This window comes from Chinchilla lanigera, unplaced genomic scaffold (assembly GCF_000276665.1).
Source record: "Chinchilla lanigera isolate Chin_1 unplaced genomic scaffold, ChiLan1.0 scaffold00045, whole genome shotgun sequence".
Classification (NCBI taxonomy): domain Eukaryota; kingdom Metazoa; phylum Chordata; class Mammalia; order Rodentia; family Chinchillidae; genus Chinchilla; species Chinchilla lanigera.
The window spans coordinates 3046034-3068150 of NW_004955446.1; the positions used below are offsets into that span (position 1 = coordinate 3046034).

The 22117-nt window shown below is 34.7% G+C and overlaps 1 protein-coding gene across 8 annotated transcripts in view; it reads right to left on the bottom strand.

Moving 5' to 3' along the window:
* Positions 1-234: 234 nt before the first annotated feature.
* Positions 235-22117, bottom strand: part of Erbb2ip (erbb2 interacting protein) — a gene marked incomplete at its 5' end in the record, with an annotated part of 105529 nt that continues 83646 nt past the window's right edge. For 3 of the 8 annotated variants that reach the window (XM_013518425.1, XM_013518427.1, XM_013518424.1), the window contains 6 exon segments: positions 235-3332; positions 4975-5049; positions 5562-5654; positions 7053-7259; positions 12048-12191; positions 19110-20655. In XM_013518425.1, the coding sequence (XP_013373879.1) occupies positions 3225-3332; positions 4975-5049; positions 5562-5654; positions 7053-7259; positions 12048-12191; positions 19110-20655 (2173 nt within the window). In that variant the 3' untranslated portion in view covers positions 235-3224. 8 annotated transcript variants of the gene reach the window in all.

Genomic DNA, 22117 nt, shown 5'->3' on the forward strand with positions numbered 1-22117 from the left:
ATAGGTATCACATAGTGAATGAAAAAATTCCTTTCCAAATAGATCTGATTTATTATCTCCATGTGAAAACATTTCCCATCTTAAAAACTTCCTCTAGAAATAAAAAACTATACTTTTTCCATACTCAGAAATAAAGGCATGTTAATACTTAAAAAACTATATATATATAGCTGTGTACCTTTCCTTTTATGAGAATTTCACTACCTAAGAATTTCATAAAATAAACCACACAACTTAAAACACCACTCTTTTATTTTCTACCCTCTAGGTGTTACTTCAAACAATCTAGATATATACAAAATTTGGAATGTTGAATAGATGCTGATAAAAATATTACACAGCTGCTAATGTGATTTTTTTAAAGTACAGCAAGTTCTGTTTGTGTTCAAAAGAATTTGTCAAGTATATATACATGTTCAAGATCAGTCCAAAGAGATGAGAAAAATATTTACAAGATAAATATAGAGAATTTTAAAAGACTACTAATTCAGATGAACTGATGATTCCTTAATGAATCAACAAAGAACTAGTTTGTGTTACTAATTCAATACTGAATAAATTACTTTGATCAATATCATTTTTACTGGTATAAAATAGTACTGCTTAGGGTAAGAAATTTTAAAAAGTTTTAAAAGAAGGCAGTTTTGGTTTTGAAAATTTGCTACATAATACTTAGTGAATCACTTAAGAGCACAGGCCTTAACTACAATTTGAGAACACAAGAGAACACAAACTAAACTGTCTGCAGTTAGGCAGGGGGAAAAAAACTCCTAAAATTGTCTTCTCCATTTCTTCAAAAGATTTAAATTATATATTGAATTTTGAAAGTTGGTTACTACCATAACAGAGATTCTAATGAAAGTTTTTATCTTTTACTTTTAATTTTCCAACATTTTGGAAAAAAAAACTTTGACCATTAAGTACAAAACCTTTTTCCTCTTTTTTCTTTTTATATTATAGCATGTATTATCCTTCTTGGTAATAAACTTTAACTCTACATGTTGTAGAACATTACAAAATTTTACAATTAACTAGAATGGAATACAATACTAGTTCTGTTATATGTATAATGTTTTGAGATAGTATGCAGATAATAAATTTAAAGGTAGATCACTGAAGAATCAATTCTTTGTGAGGTTTAATTCCTATTCCAAAACTATAATTTTGGAACTATTTTATATATTTGTAATAAAAAGTTAAATGTGATCATGAAAATTTGAAATTAATAAAATTAGAATGTGACCATTTTACAAAGCCAACTTCTTAAAAAATCAACACAATAAAGGGAACGCCGAGACTTGTCTTAACGAAGCTGTTTGTCATTCTTTTTTAGAGATTACAACACACATACAAGTGAATTTTACCAAAATACAGCACATTTCTTCTACTATATCCATAAAAATCAATTCCATGTAAATACTACTGAGCATCAACTAAAATGTGTTAAAACTTACAAAGAGTTGTTAAAGGGTTTCAATCAAAATTATTAAAACTATACAGTACAAAAACCAGTTGATAACATCTTGAAAGATGTGCAATATTTGAATTCACATGTTTTTAAAAGTGCTATCTATTCACTCTGACTAGAAAGTGAGTCCTACTCACTTTTCCAGAAACAGTGTAGATTGGTATTTCAGCTAGTCTTACACAAGTCTTAAAAGAAAAATGGTAGCATTAAAATTTTCCTAAGTATATTTCTTAGAAATTAAAAATGAGTGGAAGAACTGAACATGGCTCTAATAAAAAGCTTTAGACTAGCCTCAGCTAAAAACAGTTATTGGTCTTCTATGGCACTTTTTTCTGGTCCAAATAACCATGCATTAATTCTTACCATTGTATGTTACTCAAATTTTATTTGATTACATACAACAAAAACAAAATTAATGGTTTAGGCAAACAAAATTAATAAACTTGTATCATCAAACACTTGTAACTTACAGTAACTAGAACAAAGGCAGTTGGTGGCAAAACACTATTACAAGGATACATTTAGAAACCCTTTAAAGACTCTAAAGCATTAAGTTCACATTTAATGTTACTTACAGGAACAGCCCTTTATCTGAACACTTTCCACACTGGTAGGCCTCAAGGACCCATCCCTTTGTTCTACAACTCTCCACAGCAATTTTCTATCACTGTGCCAGTTTCACAGACTTGCTTTGGTTTCCTAGCTCCACACGTACTTCATGTTTCCTTTTACTTTACCAAGGCGATTCACAGTCAAATAAAAATCAAGAGGCTTTCCTGATCCTTCTTACATGTTGTGTTTATAGGCAGCACAATCTTAAAACTGGACATTTTAGTTCCATTTGCTGTTTTAAAACAAAACAGTAATTAGATTAAAATGGAGCACTAACTATAACCAATTGCAAGATCACCATTTACCAAAAAAAAAAAAAAAATCGAGATTTCCATAGCATGAGGAATGCATGGACATGCATCTACAGTAGTTAAAAATTTCCTGTGACTAAAAAATTAAAAATTGAATCATCAGTAGCAAATGTATAATCAATGGCTATGACAATGGACCTTGTAGAGCTCATAAAATGCAATTATTGTCTTTTTACTTCTTTAAAAAGACGTTACATATTTTATTGCATTATTCTATTAATAAAAACACAGTATCAGCTTTTTTTTCACTCTTTGCTTCCAGATTTTTATAAGAAAAAACTGTTTTAATCTGGCCTTGGAAAGTGAACCCACCAGCACCACCTTCACCTACTCACTCTTCAATTCAGTATGCACATAGCAAAAGCCAACACTTCAAATCTCTTGCCCACATTGAAAAAAAAAGAAGTTTCCGCAGAAAAACATTAACAAAAGTTGAATAAAAATAAGGGCATAAAAGCTGTGAGAGAGATAGCTCTGCCATCTGTCTCTGGGCTACAATCAAGGCTAACTAGTGCCTTGCACAGTTCAGTCATGTATATGAAATCCAAAAATAAACCTACAATCTATACAAAACCAACATAAGTTTGTTTTTGTAGCCTTGATTGCTATGTTTAAAAACCTAAGTTTTACATGGTATGAATTCAACAGTCTCCTTTATCTTCTGTACAGTGGTTCTTTCCCTCTAACCTTAAGCTTCATTATTTCATTAATGTACAAATTTGAACAGAATTGAGTTCTTCTTTACATATAAAAATAGTCAAAATATTAATATCCCCTGCAAGTATCTTCCAATAAATCTTGCTGTCCTTCCCCTCTTTTTTTGTCCACAGTGTTTATGAGGAAACTTCTCGTACAATGATGAGTTCTACTGTATTCTGGAAAGTTTTTAGCATGGACACTGCTTGTCCATGTTCAATATTGGTAAAACTGTAGCCATTAGCCTAAAAAAAAAAAGAAAAATGTTTTTAAGAAATATTTTTCATAGTAATTTATTTGCATTTCTGTACTTAAATTTCTGCTAGGTACACTTCATGAAGCTGGCAGAAAAAAAGAATCACTTTGGCAATTTAAACAACATATAGACTAATGGGCTCTACCCTATATCTATGGAAATAAAATTTCAAGACAGAGACCAGGAACCATACTTTGACCAAGTTATCACACTATCCTGATGTAGCAGTCCAATGTTAGGAACTGCGTGTCTAAGACAGCATCAGACAGGGTGCTGTGTATATGCCCTGATGTGCACCCTAGAAGAACAAACTGCAAGGGTAAGAGAGGCCCAAGCCTAATCTTCTCATTATCTTCAATAAGACAGACCCCTAGATTTTTAAAAATTAAGGATAGCATTTACTGAGATCTTACTTGCACCAGACACATGGTCTGAAGTGTTTTAGTATGAATTAAATTTGTTGATTATCACAACATTCAAGAGATTTTTTTCATCTTATTTCAGAGAAAACCCAGGAATGGACAGGTAAAGTAACGTCTTCAGTCACCAAATCAAAATCACACATTCACCAGGTGTAGTGGTGCATGCCTGTAATCCCAGACGCCAAAGGCAGAGGCTGGAGGACCACCACAGGTTCAAGGGCAACCTGGGTTACATACTGAGTTCAAAGCCAGTGTGAACTAATAGTGAGACCTTGTCTCAAAAAAAATCAAATTAAACTAAACTAAACCAAACCAAACCAAACCAAAAAACCCATAAATTCTGACTGTTAAGAAAACAAATATGCATGAATGAATATACATATGTACAGAGGGGGAGGAAAGGAGAAAAAGATGATAAACTCTAGAGATAATGTGACAACATATTAGCAACTGGTGACCAAATGAAGTTTACAAAGACGTTACACTATTTTATTTGCAGGGTTTTATTTTGGTGGTACTAGAAATTCAACTTAGGGCGTTTATACTGAGCCACTAATCATAAGTTGCTCATCACGAGGTCACTATGTTGCCCAGGTTGGGCTCGAAGTTGTGATCCTCCTGCCTCAGCCTTACAGAGTGATGGGACTGCAGGTATGTGCCACCATGCCCGGCTATTTTTGCAGCTATTCCAAACTGAAATTAAAAATTAACAAAAAACATTTAGATTATATTTTTAAAAGCATTGGACCCAGGCTTCCAACTCAGGCAGTTTGGTTCCATAGTCTGTACTTTCAGCCACTTTACTCTAGAGGTCTGTATTATTTTTTTGGTTTGACGGTTACTTATTTCTTATTGCTATCTGAACAGTAAAGGCAGATGTAAAGGAAGAGAAGCTATTTTTGAGCTTGAGGCTTATTTTCCTCTTATACTGCATGTGGTTAGGCAAAACTGAAGGAAGAGAGGAAAGGACATGGGAAAATAAAAAGGACTACTCAAATTCTGAAAATTTCCTATTTTCCTACGGTAACAACCTACCTCCAACAAGTGGTATTCTTTCTGACCCCTTAAATTAGTAAAATTAACATTCCCGAACTTAAAAAGCTGTATCAAACACATAAGCATGGTTCTGAAGGTATGAAGTAGAAATATTTTAAATTATAAAACCATACGTGTTATAAAAGGAAATAACTTAGAAATTATCTTAATTACCTGTATAATTTTATCACCTGGTAGCAATAATTTTGATGCTGGTCCATCAGGCTGTACCCTTGTTACAAATATACCCTTTAACAACAACAAAAAAGGTCATTATTTAACCAAAAACAGTATGCACACGTAACAGAGTAAAAAGGGGCAAATATTCCATACCACCCTAATATTTGAATCATGGTACAACCTCCTTCCTGACTTTGTAACACAGTGCCAACCCAGTTATTTTTGCCTGTAGTAATTCTGGCTTTCACACAGTGATTTCTGTTACAATGACAAATTTACTTGGATAGATTTATGGAAAAGCAGTAAGAAAATTTTAAGTCAAATTTTTAAGTTGAATTTTAAAACTGCCATGATAGTAAAAAGAACATTTAAAAATTTTAGTTAATTGTTTTCCTCAATTAACATGGACAGATTAAATTTCAAAGCAAGGTGAACAATACAGAAGAAAATAAAAACAGATACCTTCTTAGATTTATACAAGTACCTATTATATTTTCACTTGCAGGTGTAGTTTCATTTCTAGGTACTGAATTAATAAATGAAGCATTGTGAGTGATTAAGGATATAGGAACAAAACTTACGTCATCCTCAGGTCTGAATGGATTTCCTCTACCCCCGACACCTCCTGATATGCTAAAGCCAAGTTCTGGATCCTTTTCAACCCTCACTCGGATCTGATTTAATATGAAAATAAAGGAAACTTATTTTATTACTATTTCAGGAAAGTTTACAACATAACATCCACATTTAAATACTGGTGAGTGAAGTTCAAGCAAAAAATAAGGACTCATCAAAAATAAACATCTGGGCAGATGAACTGAAACTATAACAGAATATTATGTTAATGAGTTAGTGAGTTAAAGGCAAAGTGGGATTATAAAGCATAGCGCCTAACTTTATCACTTATGAAAATGGGAAATCAATTAATACTGACCCTATTTTAGTTTTCTGACAGCATGAATTTTATGATATAGCTCATAAATATAAAACATGTATATTATCATCAGTTTCCAGCTGTGGAACATTTAAATTACAGAGTATCTCTGCCTACTGGCTTGTTTCAAAAGATATTGTTTTCCTCAATTAACATGGACAGATTAAATCTCAAAGTAAGGTGATGATTCTTTGATTATATCAAATTCCTAATTTCCTCAATCTGTTCATATGCTTCAAAGGAGTTTAACTTTAAAATCTGATCAACTGATAGTAATTTCTATAACCTAGCTATTAAAAAAATGTAAAAAGCTGGGCGTGGTGGTGCACGCCTGTAATCCCAGCACTCAGGGACTGAGGCTGGAAGATCATTGCAACATTTGAGACCAGCATGGACTAGAAAGTAAGCTCAAGGCCAGTCTGATCCGCATAGCGAGACCCATCCTGTCTCAAAAAAAGACCAAAAAAAAAAAAAAAGCAAGATCTAAGTTTTTGTTATAGGATATTCTCTTTTACCAAATATTCAACCAAAATGAATAAAGTATTTGACCTCTATGCCTTTATTATTAATCATTTTATCAATAAACTATGAAGATTTATGAATACATGACCCAAAGCATTTTAAGAATAAATACTCAAAAGTAGCTGGGTATGGTGGCACATGCCTATTAGCTCAGCACTCAGAAGGCTGAGGCAGGAGGATCTCTCAGAGTTCAAGATCAGCCTGGGCTACATAGTGAACTCAAGGCCAGACTGAACTACATAGTGAGACCTTGTTTCAATATAAATGTAAATAAATGAACAAATAAACACTCAAAGCAGTTTGGAGACTAACTATAGTCAACTTTTAAAATCTAAGGGTTTAATTATCACAGAATAGTAAATCATTTCAACTTACTTCCTGTAAAGCAATTGTCTTACTGCTAAAAAAACTGCCCAAAATACTAAATCTTATGTCAGATGATCATAAGCTAAAACTGTATCATGTGATACTCTATAAACTGAACAGAAAACTGTAACTTTAAACAAGATGGTAAAAACTATGTTAAAATTCTACATGGATTTATTGCTAATAATTAACCTATAAGAACACACGAAAAGCTTAGTCTCATATTTCAAATAATCTTGGTTTTTCTTACCTCTTGTTTTGCCAGTTCATGGCCTTGTCTAGGAGAACAATGGGGCTGTGTATATGGAGGCTGGTGGGCCACTTTCAGCATCAAGTAATCAATTAGTTGTTCTCTAGAGGGATGCCTTGCCACAGATGCCTGAGGGGGGTGATGTATTTGACTATAATTTGCCTGAGGCCTGAGAGGCTGGCCCATCTGTCCATTACTCAAAGGCATCTAAGAAAAACATGAAGTATCTTAAAATGACTAATAATAATGTGGTATTACAAATATTTGGATTTTCTTCTTGGAGCATTACAAAAAAATTAGTTTTAACATTCTAAATCACAAAATACTATGTCACTATTTTCCTCTAATTCTAAAGCCTACAAGAAAAAAGGCTATTAATGTGTTAATTCTAAATTTGAGTGCTTGCTGATTGTTATTGCTACATTCCAAATTACATGCTCTGCTGTTAGATATACATATTCCTCTTTCTCACAATAACCAAACATTGAAACAGTGAACAGTACACTGAATTTTTAAAATTAAAACCTACTACTATAAGGTCCACCCTTGTCCTATCAAAACACATACACAAAAGTACATTTACTGATGTTTTCCTCAGGAAAAAAATTAATTTTGCAGTATAATATTTCCTAGTCTCAGTATTTTTCTACCTTCATTCTTGTTCTTCCAGAATTAATAAATCAGTTCAGCTATCTATGTAGTACAGAACAGATTTCTTTCTTATATTTATCTGTGTGTATGAAACATGTCATTTTCAAATTCTTTAAATCTTAAATTCCATAGACTATTAACTGCGAAATCAAACACTGAAATTCCTTAATAGCTCTTATATTTACAGGTTGAACCTGAATTTTAGACTTAAAATACAAAATAGACTTTGTATAAATATAGCTAACAGTCTATCTTGTTAGTATGAGGAATCTAACTGAAAAATGAGAGGTTACATTCGTAGTCTAAATGTTTGTATGTAAAAGATTTTTGTGAAGAGGAAATAAATGTTTAAGCCAGTCAGTCATTTACAACTTCCTTGTTGGTTGCCATGTTCATAAGGAAATTAGCAGAAAACTATAAATATAGGAAATAGGTGAGCCCATTTCCTGAAATTATCCAAAAGTAGAAAACTGGCTTTTTTGTTGTTGTTGTTTTCCTCCAGTACTGGGAATTGAACTCACGACCTTGCACTTGCCAGGCAGGCGTTGTGCTGCTGAGCTAAATCCCCAGCCCCAATTCTGGCTTTGAAGAAGAAAATTTGTCCATTTTTTTTTTAATACTTAAGAACTTCGTTAATTCTTAAGTCTAAAAAAATACCTGAGTGCTTTATGACAAGGCACAAGGACAATAATACTCTGACAAATTTTTTATTAGTGGGAACAAAGGAGATACTGTATCATTCAACTACTTTTAAAACTACGGTGACTTGATCACTGCAGATTTAGAAGCAACTGATCAACCCACGGATAATTAACTGGTTGTGCTGTTGCTTTATTACCTATAATTCTGAAGGGAGCATGTGCTTTTCTCTATGTTTACACCATTTATTCCTATGTTCATATTCAATATTTTTCTCCTGAGAAAAATTCAGACAATTACAACTGACTTATTATCTTCAATTACTCATTTATTCATTCATTAACGCAGTGTTGGGATTGATCCAGGGCCTTGCATATTCTAGGCAAGCACGCTACCACTGAGCTATGTCCCCAGTTCCCTGACCTATTCTTAAGACTCCCCAACACCTGGATATTTGGTCTTGCCTGGGTCAGTGTCAAACATACACATGAAATGCATTAAGCTGTAATTAGCAGATGGGTCAGGGGATTAAAAAAGCATAAAACAAGGTTAGTAACTTCTACCATAAAATGTATATTAAAAAGAAAAAGAACCTGGATGACAGTGCTCATTTAAAATAAAGAAGGGGAAAATAAACAGGTATGCATGAACTTGTATTATTAGACAATTGAGTACCTACTCTCTTTAACAATGCAAGGTTTTATGTAATAAATATGCTTCATAATTATATCTAGTTGTATTACAGGCATATAATTAGTTAAGAAAATGAGAAAGATAGTGGGGTCTGGTGGCACTCTTTCATAATCCCAGCACTTGGGAGGCTGAGGCAGAAGGATCTTGAGTTTGAGGCCAGCCTGTGCTATAACAGCAAGCTTGAGGTCAGGCTAAGCTACCAACGAGATTCTGTTGGGAGAGTTGGGGAAGAGTGAACAAGAAAGAGAGAATCTGAAATACTATTATAAAAGCACAGAGAACAAGTAATGTATTTCTAAATGGGTGCTACCTGTTTTTCTACAGAAGTACTAAACATACAACGATCATCTGTTCTACATATACAAAAGGTTTTTTGTTTTTTTTTCTTTTTGGTGTTTTTGAGACAGGTTCTCACAATGTCGTTCAGGCTGGCCTTGAGCTCTCAGTGATCCTCCTGCTGGGATTATAGGCCTGTGCCTCCATGTCCAGCCACAGAAGTCTTTCAAGAAGGTTTCTAATTAACTTAACTTTTAAATGTTTTTTGTAACTGTACGAGATCCTAGAATGAAAAGTTTAATACATCCTCTGCCCCTTGACCTATTTTTTTTCTTTTTGAGACAGTCTTATTATGTAGTGCAGGATGGCCTTGAACTCACTCTGTAGCCCAGGCTGGCCTTGAACTTACAGCGATCCTCCTGCCCCTACTTCCTGGTTTGGGGTTACAGGCGTGTGCCACCACGCTTGGCCCTTGACCTATTCTTAAGACTCCCTGATGCATGGATTCTTGGTCTTGCCCAGATCAGTGTTAAAAATATACATGGAATGCAGTAAGTCTCCAGATAGGTTTACAGTCAAGAATGCCAAAAAGTCTTTCATTCACATTATGTAATAGGTGGTACTATAAAAATACAAATGCAACCATAAAAATGGAATAAATTGAGGAATACCAGAGTCAAATTCTCTTTTGGTATCAGGAATAGAACTCAGGATCTTGCACTTGCCAGGCAGGTGCTTGTGCCACTAAGCTATATCCCCGGCTCAAATTCTCTTTTGTATTTCTGAATTATTTAAAAATAATCCTCACAAAGGTAGAAAAGCTTTACAAAACTATTTTCAGTTAAAGCGCACATGGGATTTCTAGCTCAAAGGCTGCAAAACATAGAAAGTTCTAAGGTACTACTTAATTTCTTGCTTTCATCAAGCATCGACTTTCCTCAAGCTGTCTGGAAGAACATCTTTGTGACTAAGTGTAGCTGATGAGTAGTTCTGCTGTTCTGAAATGAATATATTGACAAGACTCTCCTGGCCTGGATGTCTGGAGATGCTTCAAATGAGGGGGAAATAAAAAAGTAAACAAATAGTACCCTGTAAGATGTGAAACCAAAATGATGACACTTGAGAGAAGATTAGAAAAATATATTGCTAGATAGCAGAAAAATGAAGGCCCAAATACAATATTATAATCATTGGCTATCATCAATCAGAACCTTTAACTTGTTCCAAAGACACATGGAAAGATGTTTGTTTTTATAAGTGCAATAATTTTATATGGATACATAGTTAGCGTCTTAATTTTTAAGCACATGTGGAGAAGACAAATACTATGTGTTTTTCTTTTTTGTTTCATTTACAGTAACACCTATATTTTAACATCTGCCAGCAATAAATTTAGTTATTAATCGAAGTTAATAGGGTTTTTTTTTTAAATGCTAGGGGTAGGAACCCCAGACCTCAAGAATGCTAGGCAAATGTTCTACAACTGAGCTACATCCCCAAACCAACAGTCTCACATATAGAGTTAACTAAAATAGATTCCTATAGAGCACTAAAAAATTGGGTGTTTTTTGTAAACAAAAACAAAAAAACTCCTGTTCTTTCAACAGCACAGTACAATACGGTATTTTTCCTATTTCAAATGACTGTAATAGCACAGATACCGAGTGATGGTATGTGACAGAGCACTGGGTAAGATTGATTAGGTACATCCAGAGCAAGTGAGTCCGGGAGACACTATTGTTACACTCTAGAACACAACAGAGAAAAAGCAAGGATGTACTTGAAGTGGGAGGAGGCACAACAGGAGTGCTCAGGAATAAGGACAGAGCCCAAAAGGACACACAGTCAAAATGGAAACAAAACTATGGGAGGAATAAGACAGTGTTATAAGGGGAGAAAGGTCCTTTTAGGATAAAAAGAAATAGTAATCCAGAGGTCACACTACTACTGTAAGTTCTTACAGAAAGAAACTCTAAATACTGAGCTGCAGACTTGTTCTGTTCTTTCTCTCCCTCTGCAATTCTTATGTCTTAAGCATAAACTTTCAGTAAAATAGTAAATTTATCTTTTTCACTACTAAAGACTATGGTCATATGTGGGTAACAAATGATTTGGGTTTTGCCTGTTCATTGGTATTCATTATAATATCTTCAGTCTCACACTTCATCATTCAGTGAAATATGATTAAATTTAAGTACATGTAGTACATTTTAGTCAATTCTCAGATACTGCAGTTAAAATTATCCTTTCTTACAGTATCTCCCTTATATCGGATACATATGGCATATCCTTAAACTCCTGAGTTAGAGGCCAGGTGTGTTGGCATACTCCTATAATTCAGCACTTGGAGGGTGAGGCAGGTGGACTGCTGTAAGGTCAAGGCCAGCCTGAACTGCAGTGTGAGGCCTTGTCTCAAAAAACAAAACAAAACAAAACAAATAACCATGAGTTAGAGAGAGGAAACTAATTTTAATAGCAAAAGAAAACCACAAAGAATAGTTTTTCTAAAAAGTTATGCCTATTATTCATCCCTTCTTAGGCAGTCGGACTACACGATTAGCTTACGGCCAAAGAAAGCAATAAAGCTTATTTTAAGAAGTAAGCCATGGAAGAAACTCAGAGGAAATCAAGATTTCTAACCCACAGTAAACTTTTTTTCTAAAAACATTAGATCATTTAAAATGTTGAGTTTTCTCTTCTATTCACTGACAGTATTGGTCTACTGCAGGTACTCACTTGAAAAATGTGCCCACCAGAACCTCTTCCGTCTGCAACACTCAAGGCAAGACTGCCCTGGCTGCCATGTAGATCCCTAGAGCTGCCATACTGAGAGCTGCTGACAGCAGTGAAATTGGAATTAAAGGACCTTGACAGCATGCTCTGAATAAAGAGGGGACAGATTTAACAGAGATTAGTGCAGCATGCAAAATCCACAAGACATGTTATGTATGTAGGTTTACTCACAAGTTAGCCCCACCTGATGATACTCCACAGAAACATCATGTAACACTGAATCTTCAGAGCCACTGAAAGAAACTGGCCCTCTGCACCACACATTTACATGACAACACACACATGCACATAAACTACAGCTAAATACAACCATTCACATGTTTGAGCACCAAGGAAAGAAAGTATTAAGTGCTATCATTTCCTTTACCTCTAACAAATTATACATGTCAGAAAATATAAACTGATGATTTTACATATATGTGTATCTATAGTCATAAATTTGTTTATATTTTACCAACAACTAGTAATTTTAAGTCAGATGAATTTCTAGCATTCCTTTCATTCTATAAATATTAATTATATCTTTTAAATAACCTGATAGTAAAATGCATACAACAAAATGTATCCATGAAGAATATCTGATGGCCATTTAAAACTTTTTTTAGAAACTGTCTTCCACATTTAGTTCAATATCTTACGTTAGAGAAGTTTAACATAAGCCCACAATTTTAGGATATAACTTTTAATGCGCTCTGCTGCTCTATAAGTACAAGAAAAAAAAAATCTAGAAAACGCAACAAAATTTTTGTATTCAAATAAACAGATTTTAAGCAGTACTACCTACATTTTGGAAATTAGCTGTGCCTCTGCAGCTTACACTTACAGGGCCACTAAGGAATCCTCCCACTGACTGAGTTAACATGAACAGCCTATTCATCAATCCCAGAATCCAGGGGCTGGGGATTTAGCTGAGCAGCACAGCGCCTGCCTGGCAAGCGCAAGGTCATGAGTTCGATTCCCAGTACCAGAAAAAAAAAAAGAACCCAGAATCCAAGACCTACCTCAATAAATTCACTGCCTGATTCTCACTGTCCCATTTCGTTACCAGCTTTGCTAACAACTGCTCTTTCCTGTGGATGCTTTTAATCATGTCCCTGACTGTTTAAGGCTTAATGCTTAAACTGGGGAAAGCACATTTTGTGCATAGCTTGCCATTAAAACACAGAAATATCACAACCACCATATTAAAAGAAAAAATTTTTTTAAAGATAAGGCCTATTATGTGGCCCAGGCTGGCTTAGAACTCATGGCGATGGTTCTGCCTCAGCCTCCCGAGTGCTAGGATAACAGACACGCACCACCACGCCTGGTTGTTTATAGATTATTACTCTTAGGAAATAAGTATCTTCCTTAGATTTTTGAGGTTAATATCTAATACCAAGAAATAATATAGGACTCTAGAAATATCTATAAAATTACCATATACATTATTCTTTTGTGGATTCTAAAGTAATGACTAAAGAAAAGGCTAAACTTAAAGGCCCAGATATGCATTTCTCCCAAACTATTTCATTACCAAGGATAAAGATTTAGCAGAGGCAATTTAGAGGACCCATGAACCTTTGATTAGAATGTAAATATGAAATCTTTCACAGACACAAACTTACATAAATAACATACACTTGTCTGTTATACACAGAGCTTTCACAGGTTAACTTGACTGGCCTGATTGACCCTTTTTTAATGATGTGCAGATCTTAAAGCTTTCTTTGTCATTTTGGAACATATGTAAGCTTATTTGTCAATATTTCACTCAATAATAAAGTTCAAGTTCAAGACAGGTCTGGTTTTGAATTCAAACTTGTACACAGGTATCGACTTAAAGGTGCACCCTGTCACAACACACTACACAATTAAACATTATGCATAATATCCTGGGCAATGCTGGTCACTACACACTGATATCTGTATGACGACTAATGAACAGGACTGGAGGTCTAGCTCAGTGGATAGCAAGTCTCTGGGTTTAACCACCAGCACCAAAAAACACAAACTGTGAACATGGCATTATGTTGTTCTAATATTATAATCTGAAGTGTATCATTACCTCAGGAGGGACTATTAGAAACTGCTAATATTAGTCATAATTCAACTTTGAAGTAAAAATGTTTTATTTCAAGCCTTTTTTTGTTTGTTTTTTGAGATATGGTCTTACTACGTAAGTCAAGTTGGCCTTGAACTCACTATGTGGTCCCGAGTAGCCTCGACCCCAGCAATCCTCCCGCCTCATCTCCCAGGTGCTGGGATTACAAGGGTGCAACCACCACACCCAGCTCTTTCCAAATCTTCATTACTGGCTGAGTTAAGTAAAGGCTGGAGATTTTCAAAGTGAGTTCTATTTTCTGTCTGGATTCCAGGTATGATTTTTATGGGTAGGAATGACTACTACATGCCTTAAAGAACATTTAAGCTTCAATACGTTATCTATTATTACTAAACTCCCAGCTATGCCATTTTTAATTTGTATACTCACAAGGTAGTAAAGGCCTTGTGAAATCCCCTGGGTGGGGTAGGGGGGACTTCAAATGCTCACTCTGCCACAATAAATGCGCTGGTTCTCTATTATGCACCACTACTTTGAACCAAAGCTTTGAAATTTGGAGTCTAAATCATGCTGCCATTATGTGACATTCAATATGCCTATGGGCCCATACATTCTGATTCCCACATTAAATGAGTAAGAACAAGAGTGCAACACAAGGTAGTTTCTATAAACAAAAAAGGGAAATTTCAGATTCATAGTTAAGTTTTTAGAATGTTTTCTAATATATAAAAAGTATCTCGAGCCAGGACTGGTGGCACAGGTCTGTAATCCCAGCACCTGGGAGACTAAGGCAGAGGACTGCTGCAAATTCGAGGCCAGCCTGGGCTATACAGCTAGACCCCCACATCAAAAAAAAAAAAAATTTTTTTTCCTAAAAAAAGCTCTCTAAATGTATTGAGAGCTTACAGAAATAAAAAAGATTAGTTTTTAATATACAAATTATGCTTCAATATTAAAAATCTTGTTTTTTGAATGAAATGACTTTATGGGAGGACAGTGTCAGAATAGTAAATTATTCTCAGGCAAATTAAACGAACTATATAGTATTACTTGTAGGGGTTAAGGTCAGATTTACATGCTAAATTAAAAAATTATGAAATGGTTAAAAATCCCACCCCAAATCTATACACATATGGTTCTATTTATAGAACCAACATGGCAAAATCTGAGAACCAGTGATCTAGATTAAAAGAACAAAGGTAGAATCTATACACGAATGTTTGGCTGTTCATACCACTCTGCCTTTAAAATGACGAATTCCTAACAGCTAAGAGGAGACAGGGAGGAAAATGCTGGAGACCTGTGTGTACAAACACAGAACCTTAACAAATTGCTTTTGGAATAAGAACTGTGTCTAGCATCATTAGAAATTTAGAATTACTTAAAACTATTAATTTTTTTCAGTATTTCTCTGATAAGAAAATCTACCTCATGTACAGTTTGTGTATCAAATCTGCATCACTAACCTTAACTTCAAATTGTGTTCCAAGCTATGTGTACACACTATCATCACAAATTCACTACATTCAAAATCCCAAGTTACTTTTTTGCTCAATACTGTACAACACTGTTTTAAGGACTCTATACTCTCCTACCACTGAGACTTTTATTTATTTTTAGTTTGGTTTTCTGAGACAGTTACCAAGGTCTTGCTGTGTAGCCGAGGCGGGCCTTGAACTTGCTGAAATCTTCCTGCCTCAGCCTCCTGAGTGCTGGGATTAAAAGGATGTGCTACCACACCCTCCAAGTTTAGGACTTTTTTATTTTTTTAATATTCCTGTCAGTGTCTTTCAGATTTATCCCTTCTACTGCCACAATCCTAGCCTGACTATGCATCATTTGTATTTTTAAAAATTGAAACTGTTTCCTAAACTAACTCCCATCAATTTATCCTAAACACATTTGCTAAATATCATACTTGTCTTTAAATCTGGCTCCTCACTGTTTACCATGTCCAATTGAAATCATCATCCTGGCTGTTTCAGTTGTTCCCTTTCCTCTATATTAACATGTATCATGATATCCTATGGAAATTACTTAACTATTCTGTGCCTCAATGTTCTTACTGTAAAATATGATAATAAAGATAGCTTATGGATCTTATGTGAAAATTCAGAACTATTTGTACAGACAGACCACTGTACAGTGTAGCTTCCTAGCACTTTGGAAGCACTAAATAAACATTCTGTTATTCTGACATTTCATATCCATAATATGGCCCAAACACTGTATTACCAAGTTTTCTCAAAAGAACTCCCTAACTCAACCAGACTCAAGTCTTTGTCTTTCCCTGCTCTCAAAATTACTGATAAAAATTTTACCTTAATCTATTAACCTTAATCTATTGTATCAAAACTTTACCAGTATTTTAAAAAGTAATGCTCTCCTTGAATAGTCTGATGTTGTGTAATTACTCTTGTGTTTATCATTAGTTTCAAATTAAAACACAACAGCAATGTATTTTAAAATCCCCATGTCGGGTACAATGGTGCACACCTGCAGTCTTATTTGCTTGATAAGGACTGAAAGGAAATGCTTGAACCGGGAGTTCTGGGCCAGCCTAGAAATACAGTGAAATCTCATCTTAAAAAAAAAACATAAATCTCAACACTATGAGATAATTACTATTAATATACTAAATTTTATCTTGTGGTACCAGATTTCTTTTAAAATTTCTATTTTTTCTAGCAGTCTTGTATGTACTTGCATATATACAGATAAGTACATGTATAAATAAATATATAGCCCAGCTAAACGTCTCTATTAGTATTTCATTGGTACTTTTTCCTATCAGGAAGTCTATACAGCCCAGACCAGCCTCAAACTTGAAGTAATCCTCCTGCCTCAACCTCCCAGGCACTGGGATTCCAAGCATGTACCAATATGTTTCCCTAATCAAAAGTATTTCTGAAATTAGCTGATGTTTGTATATCTGAGTAGACAATTACACTGAGGATGTAAGCAACAAACACTATCATTAAGATATACCAGGTCATGTTCTAAGTGTTTTTGTGTATCAATTTATTCAAAAATTTTTTTGTTTTGTTGAGACAAGGTCTCACTATGTAGTCCAGGCTGGCTTTGAATTCACTATGTGGCCTAGGCTGGCCTTGAACTCACAGTGATCCTCCTGCCTCACCCTCCCAAATGCTGGGACTACAGGCATGTGCCATCACTCCTGACATAATTCATTCAATTTTTAAACAATCGTACAGTACTCTTTTCATTGTATCTATTCTATAAATGAAGCAAATGAGATAAAAGGAAGTTTAAGTTACTTGTCCTGACAGCTTACTATGCAAAGACACAACTCATAAAAACTTACAAAAACATACAAAAACTGTCATATATTCTCTAAGACACTGTAGAGCAAATTTCAAAGAATGTATTTTATGCAATGAAAAACGAAAGCTGAGGGGCACACTGAACTTGATTTCTATTTACCGAAGTCCAGGGCACATCTCTGTCAGACTGGAGGAAGCCGGAAAGCAAGTAGTGATCTGAGATGCAGACTACATAGAATACAATAACCAAATGCATCTCTTCCTCCAAATCTGCTCCTCTTCATCTATGTCCAGTGATAGTGGCACTCCCAACAATTAGTTAATGCACAAATCTCAAGCTTTATTCCTTTTCTTCAAAGACTGACTACAGGAACACAATATTCAAGCAGAAATGAATTCTCAAAAGTCTATTCAGAGTTCTAGAATTTATTTCTCTGTTAACCATTGATAAAAATTCACTTTTATTTGGATCACTGAACAATCTCTTAATTCAATCTCTCACTATATAGCCTCTTCCCCATAAGATCTAATTCCAAAAAAAAGATCTAGTTCCATACTGCCACCAGCTTATTTAGTAAACAGAGCTATGTTAACTCCTCTATGCCTAAAAAATTTCCATATTCCTGAGAAAAACATCCAGGTCAAATAGACTCAACAGTGTGTACAGAATTACAACCGAAGAAAAAGATGAGAATGAAGGAGTTTCTGCTTATAGATATTCACATATTTAAAGCTGAGAATCTCATTGAAAAGAGCTAACAATTATGGGCTGAGATTTAACATGAATCGACAGAACTAATCAATCATTTTTTAGGCATTTATTTCTTAAAAAATTAAAAAATTTAAAATGACCAATTGAGACAATGTATGTTCAACTGGATTTAAAAACAGGAAAAGTAATTCCTGAGTAAAATTCAGTGAGACACAAAGCTAAATCATGAAGAAGTACTGAACACATTTGGACCACATGGTTATGGCACTACTATCAATTTGACAGTATAACTTTGTTTTTAAATTTTGAATTCCTTTCAAAAGATAAAGACTACACATAAAACTTTACTGCACATGAGCAACAGCTGTTTAAACAATAATTTCTAAGGTGTAGTATAATCATAGAAGCACTCAACTAAGTTCAAGAAGATCAGAAATGCAGTTCAGAAAAGTCAACAATGCCATGCCAGAAGTCATGTTGAGTCAGTGTCAATGTTAGTTCATATACCATGAACTGGGAAAAAAATTACACAAAATATTTACCCTTGTAAGTATATTTCCTGTTATTTTGTTAACTATAACCTGCTACTTTCTTATACTATTTACATAATCAATATATGTTAGTAGTGAGCAGATCACGAAACGCTAAGCAGAAGCACACAGGTATTCTTTCTAGTACAGTATGCATGTATAATCTAAGAGATATACAGAAAAACATAGAAGGCAAATATATGACCATTAGAGATACTAGGAAATAAGAAAGGCAAAAGAGATATACACTAACATCTGAACTGTCTTGGCTAAGTTTATTTTTAGAACTGCTCTCTATACTACGGAAATACTTCAATATAAGTAGATATCCAATAATTCCAGAGTATCGTGTTCTACTTTGAATAAAGAATGGCAAGCTTTTTTAAGGAAAATAAACACATTCATAAAGAGAGTAAAAAATTCATGTTCAATTACCTTTTCTAACTTTTTAGCCTCAATGTGTCGAAGTACTTGTTCTCGCCAATCATGAGGAACTTTACTTTTTCCTGGGGGATCTAACAAAGAATGTTCAGAACCGACCCTTGCATTTGGTCGTTTTGAAGGGCTAGTCCGTGAATAGTTGAAATCACTAACTGACATAGTTCTCTCTGATATTTCATTAACAGAAGGTCGAGCACTCTGAGGCCTTGACGCATTTGGGCCATCCATGCTGTATGTTCGTGCAGACAGAGGTCTCTGTGATCCCGACATCACTGGAGGAGTTCTTCCCACTGAATGTAACTCTCTGTATGATAAATAATCTCCTTCAGGAATCTGAGCACGCCTTGTGGAACCGGGATCACCAAGATTTACAGAGGCTGCTGAGGACACACTATTTTGTCGCTGAATTGTAGTTCGGTTTACATTAGGAACAAGTCGGTCATTTGGCGAGATGGCCCACATTTCTCCATGTCTTGTTGGGCCGAGTCTCTGATGGAAATGGTACGCAGTATTAGCTCTAACATTGTTATGGTTAGAGAAATTCATATTGGCAGAATGTTTAGCGTAACTGTGGTTTTCTGTGCTTTCTGATCTAGGAAGGCGATGAGGAGGAAAACTAACAGGATCTGTGGGGGAACTCTGTTTGGAGTGCCACAAACTGTCTTTTACTGCAGCATTGCTACTGTATTGGATATTATATTGTGGAGAACTATACATTTGAGGTGTAGATTGTGGGCTACTTGTTGTAGGGGCTCTCACTATATCTGGTTCTTCAGGATTATGATTTGAATCAAACTTGAATATTGCCTTTGTACCTGATATTAAATCAGAAGATGAAGAAGAACCAGTAAATACTTGTAATGGTTGATCATACAAGAGTGTGGCAGACTTGCTCCTGACTATATTTTTTCCATCAATAGCGGACGTGATTTTAACTGCTGCACTTGACTGCTGAGGTCCATTATCACTAAGAATATCATAAATTTTTAACCCTCCTGTTTCCATATTAGTGATGCTATGAGATTTCACAACAGAGCCAACTGGACCACCACTCTGAGGGGAAAGATCTTCAGTGCTTTTGGAAATACCTACATCAACAGAAGAACCGGTATCTTGTGGCTCAGTCCCAGTAGGAGATTGTGGCATTTCCTCAGAATGTCCATTTGCCTTATTTATGGATTCCAAATTATGATACCTGTTTCCGTTTTCCAAATGCTCAGCTTCCCTTTTAGAATTGTTTAAAAAGCCTGTTCCAAGCACTATATCCTGTGTCTTTGATCTTTCCAGTATCTCTGGTTGAAATGTATCATTACTCACAAGTTTATTGAGGTTCATATTGATATGGTCTAATTTGTGAGGTTCATCAGATGTGGCTGTTGAGTCAACTCCTTTCTCAATTAGAACTAATCGTTCTTCGATATTTAAATCATATTCAGGAAAGTTAAAATCTTTTTTATCATGAACCTTGATTTTTTCCTCTGGTGAATTGTTTAAAATATCTCCATTGTGCAAAAGGCTGTTAAAATTCTCATCTTCTTGCCTAAAATAAAGATAATTTTATGAAAAAATAGTAAAGCCAAATTTTCTTGGTAATGGGGACCATTCAATAACTAACTGATATGCTGGTAACACAAGTTAAGAATCATCAGAGTCATAGCTGATGGTACCAAGCTTGTAATTTTAAAATATTACCTTCATTATACAATGTATACATGTATCAGAGTATCACCTTACCCCATTACTATGTACAACTTTAATGTTTATACATATTAGTTAAAAAATTTATTTAAATAAAAAATATTACCTTAATAGGCAAATAATATAGATTTATATTAAGCTAAGTGGAAGTAAACATAACTAAAACTCATAGATAGTATTAAGACTAATTATCAACAATATACCAGATCTAATTTGTCACAAAACTGTTTAAATGGGCTGAAGTATGAACAAAAGCAGAATCTTGTATCCTCTTCTGCTCCTACATCTTTTCACAAATGTACCAAAAAATAAAATGCTTGGAGGTGGCCAGATATAGAGAAAGACTGTTGAATAGGTAAGAAAAGAGCATAGGAGATGTTTACAGGTAACTGTGACATCTTATGTTATTAACCACAGTTAACAATATTAACTAAGTACATAGTTATTCTTACATTCAAACACGTAGGTAAAAATTGTACAAAGAACTAAACTGCCCATAGTTTTTCGTTAACTATGTAAAAGGGATCAAAAGAAAAACTAAATGTAATCACTATTCTAAGTTGTTCCACACTGTATTTGGTAAATATTTTATAAATATGCCATTCCAAAATTATAGACAGCCGGGCGTGGTGGCACATGCCTATAATCCCAGCACTCGTGAGGCTGAGGCAGGAGGATGGCTGCAAGTTCAAGGTCAGCACTTGCTACAAAGTGAGCTCAAGGTCAGCCTGAACTACATAGCAAGTCCCTGTCTCAAAAAGACAAAGCAAAACAAAAAAAATTACATACACACACACAGTGTTTTATTTCTACTGGTGGGAAACAAACGTATTTGTGACTTTTTCTACTTAAGTTATGTTTTCACAAGCATTCCTTAATACTGTCCTTCCCAGCAGATAAAAGATAACATTCATTAGAAATAAACAGCACAAAGATGTATAAAATATACTACTCCTCAAAACTAAATAAAATCAGTAAATTTTCATTTAGCAAATCAATCACTATTTTAATGTCTAAGGATTATGAGATTACAAACTAATTTTTTAAAAAAGCAACACTGTAAATTGAACTGGGAGGGTGCTGAGCCACATCCCCAATCTTTGATTAAATTTTATTTTGAGACAGCACTCATTAAGTTGTCCAGCCGGGCCTTGAACTTGTGATCTTCCTGCCTTAGTCTGCCAAACAGCTAGGATTATAGGCTTGTGCCACTGCATCCAGCTAAAATTAGTATTTTGAAACAGTAGGTTGGGGCTGGGGATTTAGCTCAGCGGCAAAAGCGCCTGCCTGGCAAGTGCAAGGTC